Raw genomic sequence first — 23,307 nt, forward strand, 5'->3', positions numbered from 1 at the left:
CCGCAGCAGCTCAGCGCGCGCTTCCGGTTCCGGTTCCGCTCCCGCTCCCGCTCCCGCTCCCGGCGGCGATGGCGGTTCCGGGGCTGCTGCGGGCGGCGGCGATACTGGGGCTGTTGCGCGCGGGGCCTGGTGAGTGCGGTCCCCCGCCCCGGCCGCCGGCCCCCCGTCACCGGCCCGTCACTGACCGGCCCGTGTGTTGCAGGGTCGCCGCTCGCCGCCGCCGGGAAGATGAAGGTCGTGGAGGAGCCGAACGCCTTCGGGTGCGTGTCCCGGGCCGAGAGGACGGGCTCCGGCGGCGGCGGGGCCGCCCGTGCCCCAGCCGCTCCGCTCCGCTCCGCTCCGCTCGCGGGCGCCCCTTGGCTGGGGCGCGGCGGCAGGAGGGCCCGTGCCGGGAAGCGAGGCCGGGAGGCCGCGGCGCAGCCCTTGTCGGCCGGGCTCTGCGGAATCCGCCGGGCTGGCTGCCGGGCCCCGACCCCGGGCACATCCCTGTGATGATCTGGCTCCGGCCGGTCAGTGCCTGCTCATTTCAGCCCCTCGGCTCCTAAGGCGATGGGCGCCGCACAGGGCGTACAAACGCTTCGGAAATGAATCTCGCTGGAAATAAACGGTTTTTTCTTTTCCCCCCAAAGATTGAACAATCCATTCCTACCTCAGACAAGCAGGCTCCAGCCAAAGGTGGCCCCCTCCCCGATGTCAGGTGTGTGCAGGCACCCCTTCTTTTCTGTGTACATAATCTGCTTTGGGTCTGTGCGGGATGCAAGTAACTTTAGGTTGCCCTTGTCGTTAGGGAAGGAAAGCCTGGCAAGGCTGACGAGGTATGTTGAACGTGTAAGAAAACCCCGTTAATTTCATGTCTTTGATATTCCGTTCTATTATGGGTATGTGATGACTCTTAATTGGGCTCTGTATATGGTTTAAAAAAGACCAACCACAAAGCTTTTGCAATTTCATTTGAGCTCTTAGCTTGATTGAGAGAGAACTTCTCATCTGGCTCATATCACAGTCGCTTTGATCTTCTTGAATTATTGCTGTCCCAGTACTCTAACAAGGTGATGCACTATGGCCCGCATTCCTGCCCACAAATCCACTAGGTTAGTCACACTCCTTGTTTGTCATGAAAATGTATCTGAACCTTATGAAAAAATATTTTTCCACCTATTTTTTATGAATAATTTTGGTACGACAGGTCATGCCACCACTTCAAAATGTGTAATGCTCAGTGTTTAGAATACTTTCCTCTGTGGCCTTGAGCAAATCCCTGTGGGCTACACTCACAAAAGGGGGCTGGCTTGTGTGGATTTCTTCTCCGCGGGCTGGTTGCTGTGAGGCTCGTTCTGGGATGCCACATCCTTTCTGTGCGCTGTGTACGGAGCCTGCGCGCCCAGCGCTGGGTGCGTTGCCGCTGTAGCGGAGTTGGGTGCGCAGGTTCCGTACACAGCGCACAGAAAGGATCTGGCATCCCAGAACGAGCCTCACAGCAACCAGCCCGCGGAGAAGAAATCCACACAAGCCAGCCAGCAGGGAATGCCACAAGCAGGGATGCATCTTAAACCTGGCTTCTCTAACACTAGCTGTCAGCAGGTGCTTCCTTCCACCTGGGAGTCACAGTGTTGAGCCATTTCCGCAAGTTAGACACCTCTGCTCAGATCTGCAGCTGTCCTTTGGCGGGGTGACATCTGGCTCCAGGAGTGGGGTTTAGGAACCTGAGCCAAGGGAACTAAGGTCTTTACACAGTATTTGCTTGAAATCATGGACATGGGTACCTGAGACACTGGGATTCACGGTCTGAAGAACCTAATCTGAGTTTATATTCCTAAATTGTCACGTTGGGGTACAAACAACCCCCAAGTGGTCTTTGGGCCAGAACGAGGCACTCAAGTACTCTACAGTAATGGGGCATAATGAGTATTTTAGTTAGATTTATTGGGTGCTGATTTCCATACTGCTCAGCAGAATGTTATATTCACAACATGCCCATTGAAATCTGTGGCCATGGCAAATATCTTTGCATTTAACAAAGTCCTCATCTTTCCTGTAAGTTACCTTATTGTATTTTCAGGTCCTGTACATCTCTTCAGACTTGCTGGCAAGTGTTTCAGTTTTGTAGAATCCATGTGAGTAACTGATTTCTGTTCCTGATTATATTTTAAGGTCTGGGGATGAAATAAGCCATAATATTTATCTCTGAAACATTTTGTTCTTTTAGGTATAAATACGAATTTTGTCCTTTCCATAATGTTACTCAGCATGAACAGACCTTTCGGTGGAATGCCTACAGTGGGATTTTAGGGTGAGAAGATCCAGAGCTTCCTATTTGTCTTAGTTCATGTTTTGTTTTCTTTACAGAACTCTTAAACAGGGCAGCATTTCTCAAATTAGCTAGAGATCTGTTATCTGGGAAATGTAGCTGAAGTTTGGCAGTGAATCCAAACTTTGGTCCTAATCTGAGGTGGTTAGGATGTAAAGGAGGGCATGGTTTATGTCCAAGTACTTCACAATAGATCTTAAACTTTTTCTAGTAGCTGAATCACTAGATTAGTGGATTTAGTAAATGAGCTCTTTACTTGGTTAAATGCGTGGTTTTTTTCTATTGAAACTAAATTAAAAAAACCCATGTGAAATATGCAAGTCAAATACCTTAAATCAAAGGCTTTGTTTAGTTGCTGCTCTTGTCACTTCTTTACAGCTAATGACCGAAGTACCGGTTGTATAATTATTACTTTGAAATTCAAAAAACTTGTGTTTTCCAGAATTTGGAAGTTCCTGTATGATGTTAATATATATATCGAGGGTGAAACATGAGAGAGTTCTATGAAGGTCAATCTCTTAAAGATTTTCTTCCCATTTCTGGGTCATGTGTAGTAATGCATCACATGATACCGTAAAGGATAGGAATGATCCCACTGGAATCATGTTTCAGTACTTTGTTTAAAGATAGCTTAAGTCATCACTAATACAGCTGCACATTGCGAGCATTACATTTAAGTAAGAGATTTATTCAGTGGCCACTCTAGGTGCATATTAGGGCTGTGCGAAGCTTCGGTCCCTAATTCGACATAGCAGAGATTGAATCTGAATCCGAATCGAATCAGAGGACCATTTAATCTTCCCAAATCAAATTGGAACCTTCCGAATTGATTCGGAGAGATTCGGTGATTCGGACATAGACGCAGCTTTAAATATTTTTTCTATGTACCTCTAGGTAGCAGGCTTGTCGTGAATGGTGCGATGCTGGAGCGCATGAAGTGTCCCACAGAAGCACGGGGACTCCCAGTATGCCTGGCAGCAGATCCGGAAGTGGACCAAAAGCACTTCCAGGTCCACGGGGGAGCGTGTGCCCCCCTGTGGCTCTGCGACTGGTGCCTCCTGGGTCTGTGGGGAGCACCTGGGGTCTCCCCACAGCCCATCCCGGGGCAGGGGGGCCCCTTGCATGCTCCCCGCCAGACCTGTAAGTGTATTGCAAGTACTTCCGGTCCGCTTCTGGGTTTGCCACTGAGCACGTGCAGGGCCCCCCGCACTCCTGTGGGATGCTCCATACGCCCCAGCATTGCAGCGTTCACAAGCTGCACGAGTACCTCAAGGTATGTAGAAAAAACATTTAAAGCTGTGTCAATGTTTGAATCGCTGATTCTTGAATCAGTATTAAATCTTCAGATTTGGATTCGGCTGAATTGAATCGGGGACAGTGATCCGAGTCAACGAATCAAATCACTGTCCCTGATTCGGTCCGAATCAAATAGGGCCTGCTTTGCATACCCCTAGTGCATATATGTTTTCTTAAAACATGTGTGTGCGCATCCTCACACACACGTGCACATGTGTTCTCCATATCCATATGAAGACCTTCTTTCCTACTGAACATTCATATTAGACCTCAAGGAAAGCTTGAGGAAACTGATAGGCCTTTAAACATGTCCTAAAGTTCAACAGATTTGGGTTACGTATATTAAACCTAGATGGGAAGAGAGAGGCGGTGGGGGGACAGGCAGCAGCTGCAGCTCTAGCCCTATAGGTGGGGGATGGGTCAGGGCTTCAGCAGCTGCCTGTTCCCCTGCCACCTTGTACTAGATTCGAAGACAAGGGTCCTGTCCCCTCCCCACATGCTATACAGGGGTAGGAAAAATCTCATTTTGGAATCAAGTAAACATGGTAATATTTGTGTAGCTCCCCAAAAGTGTAAAACAGCAGGAGGAGAGAGCTCATAAGTTCCATTTCTTACCTTACTAAAGGGAACATGGCAAAAGAGTAAGACGTTGTGTGAATAAGAAGCCAGCACGTAACTGCAACAAAGTAAAGTAAAGAGCAAGGTACACTGGATAAAGGCCAAGGAAAAAGATGCAATATGCATAACTAGCAGGGCAATCCACCACTAAGATGCTTCTATACTAATTCAGGTAGTGTGAAGAAAAAGCAGGAAGAGCACACATGCAATTGAGGTATAATAGGGAATATTGAGACTTAGGCTAGTTTGCATGAGTGGAAGATCGTTATGGAAGGGTATAACTGGTTTAGGAAAGACAGGCAAAAGTAAAAATTGGCAGTATCACCTTTTCTTTTAAAGATGCATGCACCTGTACTGAGATACAGAATGAAGACAGAACCATTTAAAGTCTTTGGGTTAAAGTAAAATGGGAAAACAGCAAGGATGATGCCGTGGTGGGTATCCATTACAGCCAACCAAACCAGAAGAAGAAGGTGGACAAGGCTTTTTTAAAACAAACATTTCCTCCCCAGTAAGATAAAACTCTTGAGCTATGCTACTTTTTTTCAGAATCTGGCACGAATGGGAAATTGACAACAATACATTTGTTGGCATGTGGATGAGGGAAGGTGATTCCTGTGAGACCAAGAGCCGACAGACAAAGGTATAGTACTGAATCATTCAGGTACAGATTGTTCAGTTATAAACATGCCATCTGGCAGACACATATGGCAGGTTTGTTCCAATTTAATTTATTAACGTCAGTAGTATAGCACAGCACTGAAAATCAAGATGGCGATTTGGACAGAGATGTTCTTGCCCTGAACTGTCCAGAGTTTAATTCGCAATACAGAAAACACAAAAGACGAGGACAGTGAAGATTAGGAGATATCAGAAGAAAAAACTAAACAGTCTGTTTGCAGTTGCTTCATTCTGGAAACTAAAGCTGTGTTGTCCATGGCAGAATAGGATGTTCTGGAATTACCATCACCACTAGCTGCATCCCATAACTTGTGTTATGGGTCCCTGCTGTATATCAGAAGAGAAAATGGGATATGAATTGGTCTGGAACTTCCAGTCACAAGGTGATGACTAGATGGTTAAAAAGCATGCTGAGAGAATAAGGAAATTGTCAGGCTTTTACCCAGAAAGAGCAGAAGACAAGATGGCAGTAAGCATTTGTAGAGAAACAGTGAGGTAAAAGGAAAAGAACGGATTTGGGGGGGCAGAAATGAAGAGCGGAAGAAACCAGTAGTCAGCACACACTGTTAGGCTGTTAAAAAGTTACCTTAACACGGAGCAGTTTCTGTGGCTGGTTTGGGAAGTTACATGACTGCATGGATGGGAAGGTGTCTGCAAGATGTGAATGGTTCTGCAGTATGCAGAAATCCTGCCCTAGGTGTCCCTTCCCTCCTGCCTATACCCCTGCACACGTGGTCCAGTTTCTTGCTTGCAAGGTAGATCCCACTTGTGGCACCCCTTCACCAGAAATTGCACCTTGCAAGGAGTCCTCAGTAATAAGAGTTCTGCATCCCTGTCCTGACGTCCACTAGAAGGTACTGCAGTTATTTATTTTTGTGGTGGGTGGCCGATCAGTAGATTGAAAACAGGAATAATGGTTAATGGGGAAGTGGGGAAAGGGTGAAAAGATGTGGCACAGATCACAGAAGATCATCTGATTTTAAAATTGGTAACACAACCAGGGTATCTTACTTCCAGGTCGCATAGAGGGGCTACTTTGCTCCGTAGTATTGCAGAATCCTCCTTGGGTTTTTGATTTTTAATAGCCACGAAACATTCACAGATTCACAGAAGTTTAGGGCTGGAAGGGACCTTGTGAGATCATTGTGTCCAGACCCCCTGCTCTGGGCAGGAAAAACTGCTGGGGTCAAACAAGCCCAGCAAGGTGTGTGTCCAGTCTTCTTTTTAAGATCTCCAGGGTAGGTGCCTGCACCAACCCTGCTGGGAGTCTATTCCAGAGTCTGGTCACATGAACTGTGAAGAAGTTTTTCCTTGTATCACGTATCATCACATTAAAGATGACATTTAAAAAAACAGATTGAATTTCCACAATTTAGAGCAAATAAGTGTTTTCTGGAAAAAAATAAAGATTGTAATAGTCTGGTGCTCAGTACATCACTCAGTAACAGACGCAGCTGCTGAGTAATGTTGATAGGCTCTGAAAGGCATCTTATTTAGTTTCCCTTGGTGGAGAAGTATGGGCTCTTCCATACAGGGTCTGCTGATTGGGGGAAACGGCTGTCACAAGCTTAAAAAAAAAAATTAGAAAAAAAAGTCTGTCTTTTGCACTTGATAAAACAACAGCAGTGCTGGACACCTGACTATAAACCTTGGTGGCATTCATCTGTAACCATAGAAAAAGACTTTGGCCGAAATATGGTCTTGTTCAGAATGGAACTATTGCCTCTTATGTTTCTTTTTCTGCTTTTCAGGTTCTTCTTGTTTGTGGAAAGAGCAATAAATTGGCTCATGTGTCTGAGCCAAGTACTTGTGTTTACTCCTTGACATTTGAGACTCCTCTTGTTTGCCATCCTCATTCTCTTTTAGGTAGGAAAAAAAGGTCCTTGCATGTTTGTGAGGCCAGATGGACAAGGTTCTTTGGGTGAATCTGATATCTTTTATTAGACTGACTTAGATAGTTGGAAAAACATTTTTTTTAGCAAACTTTTGGGTTTAAAAACCCTTTGTCAGGCTGAGGAAGCCTCTGAGGCCAGATGACATTTTACCCAAACATCTTAGTTTAGATTACTAGCTTCTGATAGTAATTTGTTGCACTCTTATCGGTGAGAATGAAATGTAATATAGTTTATTACATGTAGCATCTTTGAGAAGTGTTCCTTATGATGTTAACAGGATAGTCTTACAGTTTATTCTTGTGCTTAAACTTTCAGGCTATTAGTAGCCCAAGTCTCCTGCTTTGTCACTTCCTTTCCAGTCTCTAGTTAGAAGAGTCAGTGTTTGCATTTCTTAGTGTAGGAAATAGGAACACAAAGAGACTTAGTTGAAAGGTGACTTGAAGGAAAAAAAAGTCAAGCTCCGCCATGAGAAGAGGTTGCTGAGATAATTAATACCCAATCTGCTTAGGACTCGTGTAGAATCATAGAAAAATGGGGCCAAAGGGGCCGCAGGAGGTCATATAATCTAACCCTCTGCTCAAGGCAGGGTGATTATTACAGTCTAAACCATTCCAGACAAGTATCTGTCTGACCTGCGTTTCAGACTCTCCACGTGTGGAGATTCCACAGCCTTTCTAGGTAATAAATTCCAATGTTTAACCATGCTGGTAGTTAGAAAGTCCAGCCTAAATTTCCCTTGTTGCAATTTGAGGTCATTACTTCTTGTTCTGTCCCTTGTGGTCACAGAGAAGAGTCAGTTACCATCCTCTTTATAATCATTCTTCATGTAATTGAGTATCAGTTGGAGCCATATAGGATAGAGTAGAAGTTTTGGTGCAATACACCATCATTGGCAGTTTGACCTCAAAAGAATGCTATTTTATCCTGTACTCTCTGGGTGGCATTAGTGGTCAGCCCTGTGAAGGGTGTGCCCAGTTGTTTAGTCTCCCAAGTGAGAAGGGTGTAGTTAGGATCTAACCCAGGAGGAAAGATGCAGTCTTCTGGACACCTGGAGATGAAAGTAGGGGCTTTCACTGCTGCTGCTGGGAGCATCAGACATCTAGGCCAGCTCCTGTTCTGTTTGAAGTGAATGGCAATTCCTATTGACTGAAATGGAATTGATGCTTTTGCCCCAGCTACTGAAAGTAGGCTGTATTTAGCTTTAAGCAGTTACAGAGTACAGCACTAGGGAAGCATTCTAATAAACAGTAAAAGAAACTGTACTTGTTCGTACTCATAACAACCTTGCCTTCCACTTTCAGTTTATCCAACACTGCCTGAAGCTCTACGAATGAAGTGGGATGAAGCAGAACAGTCTCTTTATGATGAATTAATAACTGAGCAGGTTTGTTGATTCATTTTGACTCTAGTTAACAGGTTATTACATTCAGATTAGCAGGGCAATGAACTGGTTTCTAGATATTCGGCTTTTAGGATGTATGCTTTTATTTTCAAGCTCATACAAATGGTAATAGTACTCTGTAACTAGCTAGGGTCCATTGGTAATCACAAAATCTTATAAAAGAAAAACTCATGGAGATAGAATGGCCAATGCAATTTAAAAGCAGAGATCAGAACCAAATGGCTTTATTTAATATATTTGTTTTCCTAGGGATACAAAAAAATGCTGAAAGAGATTTTGGAGGAAGCAGGACTGCTAAGAGCAACAGAAGAAAAGGAGATAGAGATACAAAATAAAAAAACATTAAACCTGGACTTCAAAACAGTGGAGAAGTGCAACAAGGTATACAAATGTGACACTCTCAATGGTTGTTTAATTAGTTTTGCCTGTGCAATTAATCACCAACCTTCTACTCCATAATTCAGCTACTGGGCTCACAGCAAAGCTCCCTAGCTGTTCTTAGGATTCATCTGAAGTCTGCTGCCTCAACTGTCCATGGTAGCTAAAGTAGAATCTGAAAGACTGTTTAAAAATGAAGAAAATAGAAGATTATCCTAGCCCGCAAAGTTAGAAACAGACTGGCATAAGTGCATATCCATCCAAGATGTCAGAAGACTGGTGTCTAGGCAGTAGCTTGGATATTAAGGTTATTATAAAAACCTTAGATATACTCTATTAGAGCAGGATCAGACTCAGTGGAAGTAGCAAGAGAGAAGTAGTAGTGAAAGTACAGGATGTACCAGAGCCATGTGTTATTGGTTCCTTATTGTGCAGCATATACTGCATTTACTCAAAACCAAGATGGTTTTATTCCCCAGTCACAGTGGGGAGAAAAAAAGCACCTCATTTTGGGGCTGAAGCTGAGCTGCCACCTGTCCTGGACTGGGGGTGGTGTATGTGGCAGGGGAGGCTGCACAGTGGGGAGGGAGTGCATGGGGAAGATCTGCAGTGTGGCCGGGGGGGGGGGGGGGGGCGTGCATGGGTGCTTGTTATGAAAATTATAAATTTGTTGTTGTTTATTGTGTAAAATCTAATTATTGGGGAAGGGAGTCATCTTAAAATCAGAGCCTTGGATTAAGGTAAATATGGTATGATTATCAAGTTTTGTTATGGTGAAACATAAACGTTTTGATGATTTATGCCAGGTATCCTAAATTTTCTCTGCATACACATGCTCTCAAGCTTCTTGTAGCAGAACTTACCAAGTATGTTCATGCAAGTGAAAGGCCAGGAGTAAGACTAAAGATCAATCTGCAAAAATATAAATTGAGGGATGTGTTAAGCTTAAAAGGTCATTGTTTTGGTTATGCCCTCTCTGCAGTGTGCTGAACATCACTAAGGTGGCTTGGGAAGGTATTACAAAGCAAGAAGGTATGAATGAGGTTGAATCCCCAGCCCTGGAAATTTTCAGAAATAGGTTAGACAGACTCTTGGCTGTGCTGGTTTAGTCAGGGACGATCCTGCCGAGAGCACAGGGCTGCACTAGATGATCTTGTGAGGTTCCTTCCAGCCCTACCTTCCTATGATCCTATATGCTGACCTCCTGCATAGCATATGCATACAATTTTATCCAGTAATTCTTGGCTACGACTCAGTAAGTTGTGGTAGAAGTAAATCATAACTACTTGAACTGGAGGCTGATTTTTATTCTTAAGACTTGGGGCAGCTGGAATGAGATGCTTTAGGAAAGTAGTAGCAGAAACTTATGCTCTGTATATCTTTTAGACATACCTTTGTTCATAAGGTAAACAGTTCACTTTTGAGACTTTTACACTAAGAACCCTGCTTTCCCCTCCCCCCCCCAGGGTTCTTTAATCAGTATATTTGAATTCTTTATATCTAAAGCTAATGAAGAAGGAGCTTGTGTATGTATATGGGGGTGGGAGAAGAAACATTGCACCTTTTTAAAAATATGTTTTCATTCTAGGAGTATGAACAACTTTCCAAAGAAATAAAAAAGCTTAAACATTTATTAACTCAACATGGCATTGTATATGACAGAAACTCAGGTAAGGATTTGTGTGTGTGGTTCAACTTTTTATTCTTAACTTCACATTCAGAATGTGAATACTCACTGTTTCACACTAAAGTATCAATAAGCAAACTTTTTCCTCTGAGGGGTCAAATTCCATGGACAAGCTCTCCCTGTACTTCATCTTATTTTGACCAAGCAGAGCTCTGACTGGAGAAACTTCTTTTTAAAATTCTTCAGCTGGCTTATAATAGCACCATTTACAGTGGGACTGTGCCTGTGACCTGTTCCGTTGTAGTATTTATTACGGGGGGTCAGTCTTTAGTGATTATGAACGGTAGAAAGAATCAATGTCCAAAGCATTTAAAGCTAGAAGGCTCCTCTTTGATACCTGTTTTCCCCTAAGCCACACCAGCCTTAGGGCCTGCCCTTCCTGTGAGTTTGTGTTCTCTTTAACCATTCTTTTTAATCCTTCCAGTTTCCTCCTGACCATTGCTAGGTTGCTTTTTCCTTGGTTTTTTACCAAACCAACCTATGCTGCCCCCTGGCGTGGAGATACCCGCTTGTGGCTGGCTTATTTGTTAAACGTCTATGGAGTGGAATTTGCATTGCAGTCAGGACTAAAATTCAGATCTTTGTGCTGGATGTCTTATTGCATAAAAAGCAGTATCCTCTGATTTGCTGTAAACAAACCCTATGAATTCAACTTATGTTATGGAGTGACAGGCATTTCAATATTAATTATTGCAGCTGAGAACACAAGTGCTGAACACAGCGTGTCTAAATTGTTGACTGCAAAGCCAACTATTCTTAATGGCTCAAAGGACAACGAACACTTGCGTGGAGACACGGGAATCTGGAATGACACCCTCTGAAGAAATTTGTCTGGGAGATGAATCACATATTTGTATAGCGAATGGAGCAAATTGAATGTATATCATGGCACTGAAAGGGTTTACCAGCTGTCTGTGAGTATTTCTAACTCCGTATTCCTGCACTAAAGCAAGGGGAAGAAAAGCAGCAGGTTAAGCTCTGGTGTTACTTATCGCTGTCAGCGGTCACAGTCCAGTTTTGAAGATTGCACAAGTTGTAAAACATTGTTTGCTGAAAGTAGCCTCATGCATTGGCCTGGAAGACTAATTCTGCAATTTCAGTGTTGGGCTCTCAGCTTTAATCACCTACTGCACAAACTGGAATAAGAAGGTGGTAGGTAGAATATGTATTTGTCTAATGTAGGGGTGAAGAGTTTTAGTTCCCATCCTGGACAAATTAGAAATCAGTTGTAAAGTATGTGTAGCTTGTTGGTATTTTGTGGGAAAGAAGAGATTGTTTGTACCACCTAATCTGGGAGAAGTGACAAAATGAGAAGAATGGGGCAAGGTGGAACATTTACATGCCAGAAAGTAAAATCTGTATGCTCGAGTTCCAGATAAATCATATATTTTAAAAATAGAATTACTTTAAAACTTGAGGTGAAATCTTTACACGGACGTGAAGTCCTGCAGTATTGCGAACAAGAATAAGCTGTTTTCCTGGGGTCGGGACAGGGGCAGGTGTCTCCTCCACCCCGGTCCCGCCGGGCGGCTGCGTGTCCTAGGTGCTGCCGTGGGGAGTCCTAGGAGCGAAAGGTGCTACAACCATGTAAAAACAAAACCAACCCAAACAGCTGCGGAAGAACCAGACCTGTTGAACGAGTGGCATAATTCTGTGTCCAAGACAAAGAACTCCGGCACCAGCTTTTCTAATACAGGTGTGGCTGACGCCTGCAGGAGTCCGCGCTGGGGAGCGGGTGCTGCGCGCTACGGATGCCAGCGCCTTGGTTTGCTTCGGTTCCTGCCGCTGCCCTCGCTGCCCCTCCCGCCACTGCGGCTCTGCCCGGCCGCCCGTGCGGGAGCAGGCCTGGCGCTAGGACCGCGGGACGGGGGGCGGAGCCGCGAGCGCCCCGGGCCGCACGTGACGGGGCGGGGCCACGGGTCTCGTCCCTGCGCCTCGCGCCCGCCGCGGCTTCCGCTTCCGGGGGAGAGGGCGGGGTCAGGGCGAGGGCGCACGTGCGGAGCGGATGGCGAGTCGCCTGGTGCGGGGCTGGCGGTAAGGGCGGCCGGGCCGGGCCGGGCTAAACCGGGCCGTGGGGGGGGCCGGGCCGGGCCGAACCTGCCGTCCGTCCGTCCTGTCCCCGCAGGCGCTGCCCGCCGCCCCTCCTGTCCTGCCCCGCGCGACGCCGGAGCCAGCGGCCGGAGGCCGAGCCCCACCCTGAGGCCGAGGCCGACGCGCCCATCCCGTTCCGGAGCAGCCGCGCCAGCCCCCGCGCCTGGAGCGTGGCGCAGTCCATGGGCCACGGGCGGCAGCAGTCCTCCTGGCAGGCGCTACCGCTCGGGCTCGGCATCAGCGCGCTGCTGCTGTGGGCCGCGCTACGGGAGGACGAGGAGGAGGCGGCGGCGCCGGGCCCGGGAGAGGCCCCGGACGGCTCCGAGGGCGCCCAGCCAAGCGCTGAGGCGACGGCGGCGGGGCCCGGGCCCAGCGCCCGGCAGCCCGGGTGATGGAGCAGGCGCGGCCGGCACAGGACGAGCAGGGGCCGCCTGGCGCGTGGGGTGGCGCGGCTTCGTCCTCAATAAACGCGCTGTAACCCGAGCGCTGCGGCGTCCTGTGGTGTCGGGGGAGAGGGGCGGGCTTCTGGGGGCGGGGCCGTCTCCGCCCCTCCCCCGGCCGCGTTAACCCTGCGCGCGCCGGCACTGGTGGGGGGGGGAGGTGGCGCCTGCGCAGTGGCGGCCGCGGGGAAGATGCCGTCGGTTTCGAAGGCGGCTCCGCGGGGCGGGGGCGGCGGCGGCGGCGGGGGGCCCGCGCAGACCGAGCAGCCCACACACTACACGTAGGTACCCGGCCGGCCGGCCGGCCGGGCGGGGCGAGGAGCCGCGCGGCGGCCTGGCGGGGGGCGGCCGGGCAGGGCCTTGCCTCGGGCCTGCTCCCGCGCGGCCTCGCGCTCCCGGCCCGGCCCGTTCCCGCGGCCTCCAGCACGGCCCGACAGCAGCGGCCGCGGGCCTGCCGCGGCGCCGCCCCCGTGCTCTTGAGGCGGCCCCGGCCCGGGCCCCGCCGAGGCGCGGCTGCGAACGAGCCCGAGCCCGAGGGGGTCCGGGCCCGCTGCAGCCCCTGCGCCCGCCCGCGGCCCTTCCCTGCGCGTCTCGGGACAGCGGGCCCGCGGTGCGGAGCGCGCTGCCCCCCTTCCCCAGCCCCTTCGCCATCGCGACCAGCCCGGAGCAGCGCAGACACCGGAGCCCTCGGCCCTGCTCGCCTCTGCGCCGCTACCCGTCCCCCAGGCGCAGCCTGGCTGATCACTACCCTACATCCCCAGGAGCTTCCTGCGTTTTGCAGAGGAGGTGTGAGCGCACATCTCGGTAGCTCTCCAAGCTCCGGCAGCCTGGGAATCGCACCTTGTCCCTTCCCAGCACCTGCCCGTTGCCTCCTCCCGGCCCCCACACCGGCACGTTGTGCCAGCGAGCGGGCGGGAAGGGAGCTGCCGTCTCCCTGCCCCACCGCCTGTGCCCAGGAGAGGTGTGTGCAATGTGTGTTCGTGTTGTTGGGATACTGTGTTTTAAGGGGCATTTCTAATTCAAAACCTAATGCAGTTATTTGCTAAAGCAGCTCTAGTAGGCGTACAGAGGGAGCCTAAATTCTGATTCACACGACTTGTTTTGCAATTCTCAAAACAGCTGTATGATTAGGGAAGGTATTCTTACGAACCTGTGACTTTTGACCCAGCATGTCGGACAACACACAACTTCGCCCATCTGTGCAGTCTAGAGTTGCATTGTGAGCTTCAGTAGGAATAACTAGTTAAAAGTTAAGTCACCTAATTGGCAGTTAAATGATATTCTATGCATAGAATATATTACTTTGCATAGGATGCATCTGTACAGTCCTTTATGGGCTGCACATATTGAATTATCAAGTGCCCTTTTAAAACTCTTACGTGTGCCTCCAATAAGATAAACTTGTAACACAGTTTAATTTTTTTAGGTATCTAAAGGAATTTAGGACAGAGCAGTGCCCCCTATTTTTGCAGCACAAGTGTACCCAGCACAGACCATTTACCTGTTTTCATTGGCATTTCCTAAATCAGCGTCGTCGTAGACCCATACGAAGGCGTGATGGGACTTTTAACTACAGTCCAGATGTTTATTGTACAAAATATGATGAGACCACAGGCATCTGTCCAGATGGAGATGAGTAAGTGCTTTTTTTGCTGTATAGGCCTTTGCAACATTATCACTGACTTTTTAGAGATTAATTTCTACTTATGGGACGCCAATGCTTTTTGTTCTCTAAACTTCATTGGAGTTTATCAGCTTTCACTTATTTTCCCCTAGTATAAATGGCTTGCTAGCTTTTTTTCTTGGGAGGTGAAGGGGGAATATGCTCTTAAAAAAAATAAAGCACATGCTGCTTAAATCATCTAGTGCATACTTTTGTACGTGTGTAGGGTTTCCATATGGACAGAGGAATCAATGTGAACGGATTCTAATATAGGTGTAGGGCCAGAAACACTGATTTTATGCCATTATTATTTTTAAACAATGTCCAACATATAAGAAGTTGCTTTTTGTTAATATTATTTTCATTACCTCTCTGGTTGTAGTTGGGCATAACAAGCTGCGTACTATCAAAAAAAACACATGCACCATTTTTTAAATAAAACATTTATGAAGAGCATATATATAGTTATAAAAACGTTCTGTTTTTCAGATTTGGTTCTTCCCATTTTAGGAGATTTGTATATGGATGTGCATACCTTATCTATTCATCAGTAGTGATGAAAAAGTAGTGATAAAAAATTTAAAGCATTCCTTATTTAAATGTTTTTTTATTATTTGAATTATAATATGTTTAATAAACTTGTTTTAAAATGAAATTTGAATGTAATACAAATATATCAATGCCCCAAGTGCATATAATCTTTTAAGGTAGTGTAAGAGTGATGTTGTAGCCATGACGTTCCAGAAATTATTTGAGGGGCAAGGATTTCTTATGGTAATGTCTCTTCTTGGACCAACCATGTAGTTGGAATAAAGTTAAGCTTTTGAATGCCAGGCATTCTTCCTCAGGTCTGATCACAAGGAGCCAGGCACAGCATAAACCCATAGAAGTATAGTGTTTTATTTATATAAAGTATTTTAACAAACTTAAGTAAAAAAAGCTAGACTTGTTGAATCTATTTGAGAATTTTCTCAGAGTGACCTGCAATGGTCAGTTTAGCATACTGACTGCAGTTAATTCCTGTCTTCAGTAAATCATTGGTAATATATATGGAACATGCTTTGATAAGAAAAATTGACGATCTAAAACATCAGGCTAAGTTTACTATAAATAATGTTTTTATGCTGATGCGTGTGATTAAATTTTAGTAAGATCTTTGACACCGATCATGAGCAGAAACTCAATTGCCTAGTAAAAAAGCAGGTATTTCATATCGTTCACCATTTTCTCAGGATGCTAGTAATATACAATAAATAAAATACATAATTACCCTTAGCTAGCAGAAAAGATTCATAGATTCATAGATGTTAGGGTCGGAAGGGACCTCAATAGATCATCGAGTCCGACCCCCTGCATAGGCAGGAAAGAGTGCTGGGTCTAGATGACCCCAGCTAGATACTCATCTAACCTCCTCTTGAAGACCCCCAGGGTAGGGGAGAGCACCACCTCCCTTGGGAGCCCGTTCCAGACAAGATGTGCTAAATATATTTTAAAGGCAGTTGTAAATCCATATATTTAAAGAGTTAATCAACTAATAAGAAAAAGCCTTTCTTAAGAATATAACCTGAACTGCAAAATGGAAAAGTTAATTGGAATCAGTTACTTCAATCAAGTCTCCTCACTTGATGAAAATTACCTATGATTTAAATCTGTCTGCCGTGGGATTCATTAATGATTTCTTTGTTAAAAGTTGGTTTTCTGGTCCAGTGTTTGGTATAGTGACTTTCTCCAGTTACATGTCTGAACAAGTGTATTGTTGATTGAAAACTGTGGTTATGTTAGATAACTACATAAGGATAAATGCAGAATGCTTCATCTGGGGAGAAGTAATTAGTGACATGAATCTAGGTTAGGAGGAGTCCTGGCCAGCATGATGGCTGAAAGGGACCTTGGGGGTTATAGCTGATCACAGGATGAACATGAGTGGCCAGTGCGACCCTGTAGTCAGGAGAGCTAATAGCACACTGGGATGCATTAGCCAATGCGTTGTGAGCAGGGCTAAGGAAGTGATACTTCCTTTCTGCTCGGTGCTGGTGAGACCCCAGCTGCAGTACTGTGTCCAGCTATGGGCACTGCACTTTGTGGAAAGGCATGGAAAACCTTGAAAGGGTCTGGAGGACAATCCTTATGTGGAGAGACTAAAGGATCTGGTACTGTTCAGCCTGAGGAGAAGAAGACTGAGCGGGGAGTTGGTGGCTGTCTATAAGTATGCGAGGGGTGACTGTTGGGAGTTGGGAGAAAAACTGCTCACTAGGGTGCCGTCGGGATATCACCGTGTATGGACACGGACCTCTGCATCCCGTTGACATTCACTTGCTGTTCTTACGCTGGACAGACTCCAGTCAGTCAGTTAGGTTGGTGCTCCTCTCAGTTCTCACCTGCCATGACTTGATGAATTGATTGAATTGGGGAGGGGTGATGGCTCCCTGACCTGGAGCTGACTGCCGCCGGTCAGAACGTAAGGACGGGCAAAAGGAAAAAACCCTTCTTGCAAAACAAAGGAAAACGGTGGGGAGGGGAGACCTGACGCGTCTGTTTATCCACATTTCCCCATGATGCCGGGGTTCGTAGTGGCTGATATCCCTCCTCTTCTCATTCAGTCCACAAGTTCCCGATTGCTGAAGCCGCCAGTGGGCGGTTTTTTTCCCTTTGATAATTGACATCTTGCTGGCTCAATTAACTGCCTGCTGCAGTCAATGAATGTGGAAATGCTTTTTCCGAGCTCTGTAGACCCAGTGGGTCTGCTGCCCCATTCCCAGGGACTTCAGTCCAGACTGGCAGGTGTGCAATTTCCCTCTCTGCTGACTCCTCCTCTTTACCTTCCTCCTTCCTGCCAGCGTACAGGGCCAGAAATAGCTCCCAGAGACTTGACTGAACCAATCCAGCTTGCCTGGCCAGCTGGTAAGGCTGAGCCTGGGCGGATTGGAAGCTCCCTCCAGAGCATGGTCATGCTGCTACTGCTGGACATGCCCCTCTGGCCGGGGAGTTTCTCTGGGCAGGTAGCCTCGATCTTCTCACAGGTGCCACAAGGGGGAGGACAAGGAGCAATGGCCATAAACGGTTAGAGGATGGTTTCAGGTTGGATGTAAGGAAGAACTTCTTTACAGTAAGGGTGACCAGACTCTGGAATAGACTTTCCAAGGAGGTGGTGCAGTCCCCAACCTTGTAAGTCTTAAAGGGAACTGGACAGACATCTTGCTGGGATCACTTGATCTCTGCAGTATTCCTGCCCAGAGCAGGGAGGTTGGACTTTGTGATCTTTCAAGGTCCCTTCCAGCCATTAATTTCTATGATTCTAGATACCTGATAACTAGCAGATCTTGAGTTATAAAAGTTTAATATAATTAGAAATAGTAATTGATCTTAATCTGCATGGGTATATTTCACTGCCAAGCTCCATCTTGAAAATCCCAGCCAATGTCAATGAATCCTGTTTGTCCACCTGCCTCATTATTTTCAGTTGGCAATTTATTTGGGGTTATTGTGGTAGAAAAGGGGGCTTTAAAAGGCAGTGTGATGGTTTGTGTAACTATGTAGAGAGATGTTCCACAGTCAAAAGGGCAACGTAAAAGAATGTGAAGGTTTTGGGGAGAAATGGGCAACTGGTCATATAAATAAGGTCAAAATGTTTCCTTTTTTAATTTTGAAAATCCTACAACTTTTTGTATTTTGATTTGTATTTACCATTTTTATTTATTTTTTACTTAATTTTTAAAAAGTTCTCATGGTTGTCCATTTCATAATCTGTCAATTGATAAGAAAATAGTCTCTTTCTGGTTAGATGCAATGTCTCTTTAAAATTAAAGTGACTTTTAATAATGCTTATACATGGAAAGATACTTTAAAAAAATCAGTAATTAAGATGTGTCACTAGTTGGTTTAGGCAATTTAGCAAAAATATATCTTTAACTCATGTCCTTCCTTTCCTCTTGTTTTATTCTCATTTTTCAATTTAGTCAATTGGTGTCAGATCAGATCTGCTTCCATGTGAATGTCCAAGTCGGGATAGCATTTGGCCCACAGGACTGAATACTGTGGTTAGATATGTCTGGCCTAACCCTTGTACCCACAGGAAGCATCTTTGGCTTCTAGACGGATTCCACAGATATTACAGTCTATCTGCACAAATTCCATGCAAGATCACACTCTAAAGGCCCTTAAAGTTGTAGGATCAAACTGTTTGGACCATGGTCACATTTTCCACTTATACTTTGCAGAGGCCTAGTCCAGTGGTTCTTAACCTTTTTAGACCTGAGGCACACCTCTCGGTTGGCTCAAGGCATGCCTTGAAAAATGCCAGCTCTTAGCTTTCACTCATTTTTTTAACTACAGAAGAACAGCAGAGCAGTTCTTTTGTTGCAAAGAACTTGGCCCACAACAGGTCAGGATGTTTTTAACATTGTGGGCTCCTGTATGGCATCTCTGGATTTATCTTGTGAATCACATTTGCCCACCTCACAGTATTAACATTGTGTAGCATCTTAAAAGGCTCTCTGGATACCTTGGGGTACTATGACACCCTGGTTGAGAATTGTTGGTCCAGAAAAAAGATGGATTTTGAGGCAGCCTTTTGAAGGGCCGTTGTCTGGGAAAGATGCCGTGCATCAAGGCTACAGAAAAGGGTGTTGTAGTAATGAAGACATATGAGAACCTGAGCAGTCGCCATATTTTCTCGTGTACACATGTCTTCAAATAAGACATGCATCTCATTTTTGAAAGGCAGAATGAAATAAAAAGGATCTTATAGCAAGTGAGTAGCAGCAGCTAGGAAGTGGAACTTGCTCCTTGTTCTGCTTCTGTGGATCTTGTGCAGAGTTATGTTTGCTTTCGCTTGGCAGAAACTTAAGCAGCAGAAACTTTTGTCACCATATTTCCTTTCTTATAATGTGTGGTTTCCTATTTTCCAACAGCTGTTTTTTGGTAAAAAGGCATGTCTTGTATATGAGAGAGTATGGTATTTTTCTGTGTTTTTTGGATAGAAAAGGCTGCATCCTTGCTATGAGGGGATAGAATTTGGTTTGAGTTGAAGATGGTTCTCAGATTACAAGCCTGAGTTTGCAAGGAGGGTGGTAAGGCCCACAGTGATCAAGAAAGGAGATCATGTAGACTGCGTAGTAACTGGTAGTGGCCACTTATTCCCAAGCAGACACCAAAAGGACAGGACAGAATTCCAGGGGACTGGTCTGGAGTAAAGATTATTGATCTGAAATGTCAACAGGCAAGATAGTTGTTGGATTTGAGTTTTCCAGTGAGATCGTAATAGAGATGGAGAAGAGAAAGGATCAAAGATGGAGTGGGAGAAGAGAGAGGAATCAGTAAGAGCACCCCCCTTCCCCCACGAAAAGCTGAAGGAAGCGAGGTAGGATGGATTTGCTGAGGAGTGGTTGAGAGGAAGGAGTTAGATCTAGGGGATTGTTCATGTTTCTGTCGACATGTATGCAGAAGGCCATTGTCCCTGATCGCAGCACTCTGCAGCGATTTCTTATGACTGCCTTAGGGCGTGGCCAGGTGTACAGTTATACCAGTGCAAATGGGATAGAGGTTTTTCTCCTTGGAAATCCTTCACAAAGGGTAGCAAAACCTTGCTAATTTGCCCTCGAGTGAAATGAGGAAAACGTACTGTAGTTTTGTTTCCCTGACTGCAGATTAGGAGTAGACAGGTGAACAGCTGGATCAGTTGCAGTTGCACAGCACTAAGTCCTCCCCAGCAGTGTGACCTGGGGTGGGAGAGAGGGGTACCAGGCTGGGTGCACAGACCCTGTGCTTCTGCTGTAGCAGCAGCGAGGAACTTTTATGAGTTCCCAGAGCTGGTTAGATTTTTGCAACCGCCCCCCCCCCCCCCCCAATCTGTCCCAGTGCTTAGTGGCACCTCCCCCAACCCCAGCTTCTGGTCCTCCACAGCTTTCGTTTTACAGCTCTGTATTTCATTTGTTCACACATTTCTGCCTTCTAAAACTTGAATTATGTTGTATTGAAATGCAGTTTCTATTTGGGCTGAGTGAATTGTGGTGTTGTAGCAGTGATGATCCAGGGAATATGTAAAGTTTTATTTTGTAATATCTTTTCCTGGACTAACTATTGCTGGAAATGTTAACTAGCAAATTTACAGTTGCGCTTGTGCTTTTGTCTCACCTGTCCTGCACACACATCCAGGGGCACGTGCAGTTAAGCTAATTGCTTACCTGATGAGTTACTATTACTCTGTTCCCTGTTTTCCTCTTAGGTCAGTGGTGGGCAAAATACAATTCACGGGCCAGATCTGGCCTGCCAGGGACTTCCATCTGGCCCACAGCACCCAGCAATGAATTGTACCCCTCCCAGCCCTTCCACCCACATATACACACGTCCCCAGCATACCCTGTTGTGCCTCGCTCCCATCCTTGTGGGTGGAAGGGCCCAGCCTAGCCAGCACGCAGCTTCCAGGCAGGCCTGCTGCTGCAGCCACCAGACACCTGCTTGGCTTCCCTGGCATCCTGCTCACTCCAGGCAGCAGGTAGGGAAGTGGTGGGGGCAGGGCAGAGCTGCAGCTGGGCAGGAGCATGGGACTGGGGCTGGCAGTAGTGTGGAGCTGGTGCCCAGGAGGCGTGGTGGCAGTGCGGAGCTTGGGTGGGCAGTGTGTGGGCGTGGGGGGGGTTGTGGGGACCCCCCCCCACACACACACACAGCCCTGGCAGGCAGCGCAGCGGCGGCAGCAGCAGCAGGTGTGAGTGCTCATGCCTAGCACATGGCTTCAGCCAGCGCTTCACATCGTGGCAAGGAGCACTGCACATGTGCAGCCCCTGCACTCATGCCACGGGTGGGAAGCTCCACACACTGATGCCAGCTGCCTTCCCTGCCGCATAGGTCCCGGGGAGCGCTGGAGATAGAGATGACCCAGCAGGGGCTGCGCTCCTTGCTGTGATGTGCAGTGCTGGCTGGAGCCGTGCGCTGCTGGGCACCAGTGCCCAAGCTGCTGTGTGTGGGGGGGGGGGGGGTCGTCACTCTCCTCCACCCTCCCTCATACCCCACAAATGCCATACACCCTAACCTGGCCCCCACAACCTCCCAACATACCCTAGGCCCTGCCCCCCCAGACACACCCCCTCACAAACCCCCTCCAAGCACATCATTTGTGTTTCCCCACAAAAATGGAGAAAAATGTGAATTGCTGATTTTAATAGAGAAACATGTCGATTTTCCACTTCTGTAAAGAGCTTTCTGCAGGCTGGCAGACTTCCAGCCTGCAAGGGACTGTGGGGAGCAAGAGGAGGGCGGTCAGGCGGGGGCACCCTGTGCGTGCATGCACAAACACATGCACATGGGTGCCAGACAGCCTGGAGAGCAGGTAAGTCTGGTTGGGGGTGGGGGAGGGAGCATTGAGGCCCCCATAGGGAGGGAGGGGGTGGGTTGGGCAGGGCTGGGGCTGCTGCCCAGCGGGGTGATGTGCGAGGCTTGGGACCAGGCACCACAATGAGTGGCCACAGGGTCCAGTGGGGTGTGGGACAGGCCCATGGGCAGCTCATCTGCGGGGTGGGGCCGGCTCTCTGCTGCTGTGTCTACTCCTGAGGGACCAGGGAGACACATACCCCCAGATCCATTCCCCCCTGGAGAGCAGGTTGCCCATTGCAGGCTTGGGCTCCCTGTCCTGCTGCCGTTCCCTTAGCTTTCCACAGCCCGCGGGGGGGTGGGGACCTGGTGCAGCAGGGCAGAGCGGGGCTGGGTAGAGAAACTCTTAGTCCCAACAAGCCGTGTATTGCCCTGGCAAAGCACTCCCTGCACACTCGGCAGTATGGGGTTGTGCACTGTGGAGTGGGCAGGGGCCTCTTCACCAGGGCAGTGCAGAGCTCTCAGCAGCAAGGTGCCTCCCCACCCAACTGCACTCTGGCCTGCTGCACCGAGTCCTGCCCACCAGACTGCGGAGGGCTGCAGGGTGGGGAGCCCGCAGTGGACAGCTCGCCCCCACCCTGTGCACAGATCTGGAGGGAATGGGTCCCCCCTGCCCCTCTGGGAGTGTGTGTAGTGGAGTGGGGAGCCCACCCACACCCCATGCATAGATCTGGGGGGCATGGGTCTGCCCTGCCTGAGCCTGCAGCAGGCAGCTCGCCCCCCCCCATGGGGTCTGCTTCGGCCATGCTGCCCACAGAGGAGTGGGGAGCAGGGCTTCCTACTCCACTATGCTGCAGCTGCCACTGCCTTCCACAGGTGGCATCCAGGGCTCAGGGCTGCAGATCTGGGTCCCTGGCCCTGTAGACCTGGCAGCTGGGGGCCCCCTCTGGCGGTGGCAGCGGGGGGGGGGGGGGGGCGCGCACCAGCAGGGCTGGGGGGGCTGTGGCTTGGGAGCAAGGGGTCTGGACCTGTGTTCTGTGAGCTAAGGGGGCAGGGGGAGCTCTAATTTTCACTGATAACCCTAAACCCCAAATCAAATACCAAAATGCATAGGTATTTAGAACAAGCTATAGGTATTTAGCTACAACCTACACCCCTGTAGGTATTTAGAATTTATTTTATTATAGTGATAGACACTGGTAGGCTTCCATATTGCTTTAAAATTGTAACTATATTAATAAAACTTTGTGTTCAGTTGATACCTATATATATAGTGGCATTTCATTTTGATCGTGGATTTGGGGGATTTTATCAGAGACTTTTATTTGTGACTTTTTTTTTTAAACAAAACCAGAATTCTTGCTTACAATGCTGAGTTTTTACAGCATGAGAATTTAGAAATGACACACCCCTGTCCCTCACATGCTTAGTTTGCTAAGCAGTTGTGATTGTTTGTGTGCGTGTCACAGTATTCATATATAACAGTTTGGGGATATCTAATCTAATTTGTATATGCTCAAAATGATAAAGTTATGGTGTTTTT

The 23,307-nt window shown here is 47.5% G+C and overlaps 2 protein-coding genes across 7 annotated transcripts in view; both read left to right on the forward strand.

The window, feature by feature from the left end:
• Positions 1-25: 25 nt before the first annotated feature.
• On the forward strand, positions 26-11,682 carry GNPTG (N-acetylglucosamine-1-phosphate transferase subunit gamma). The gene is made up of 11 exons (XM_059716647.1): positions 26-129; positions 203-260; positions 630-697; positions 2,060-2,114; positions 2,207-2,290; positions 4,772-4,865; positions 6,655-6,769; positions 8,100-8,182; positions 8,450-8,581; positions 10,167-10,248; positions 10,962-11,682. Exons 1-11 carry the CDS (start codon positions 69-71, stop codon positions 11,084-11,086), a joined length of 957 nt encoding a protein of 318 aa, XP_059572630.1. The 5' UTR covers positions 26-68; the 3' UTR covers positions 11,087-11,682.
• Positions 11,683-11,777: 95 nt separating this feature from the next.
• Positions 11,778-23,307, forward strand: part of UNKL (unk like zinc finger) — a 93,152-nt gene continuing 81,622 nt past the window's right edge. For 3 of the 6 annotated variants that reach the window (XM_059716639.1, XM_059716641.1, XM_059716643.1), the window contains exons 1-2: positions 12,974-13,077; positions 14,223-14,432. In XM_059716639.1, coding sequence (XP_059572622.1) covers positions 12,989-13,077; positions 14,223-14,432 — 299 coding nt within the window. In that variant the 5' untranslated portion in view covers positions 12,974-12,988. Of the gene's footprint in view, positions 12,300-12,973; positions 13,078-14,222; positions 14,433-23,307 lie in introns of those variants that run through there. The other 3 variants (XM_059716640.1, XM_059716644.1, XM_059716642.1) reach the window with 3 other exon arrangements.

This window comes from Alligator mississippiensis, chromosome 13 (assembly GCF_030867095.1).
Source record: "Alligator mississippiensis isolate rAllMis1 chromosome 13, rAllMis1, whole genome shotgun sequence".
In the NCBI taxonomy this organism is placed as follows: Eukaryota; Metazoa; Chordata; order Crocodylia; family Alligatoridae; genus Alligator; species Alligator mississippiensis.

Excerpts from the sequence above, each read along its gene's own strand:
- GNPTG (XM_059716647.1), top strand. The coding sequence starts at position 69 with ATGGCGGTTCCGGGGCTGCTGCGGGCGGCGGCGATACTGGGGCTGTTG. Across the intron at positions 698-2,059 it reads GGCCCCCTCCCCGATGTCAG|GTCCTGTACATCTCTTCAGA; the intron begins GTGTGTGCAGGC and ends TTGTATTTTCAG. Across the intron at positions 2,115-2,206 it reads TTCAGTTTTGTAGAATCCAT|GTATAAATACGAATTTTGTC; the intron begins GTGAGTAACTGA and ends TTGTTCTTTTAG.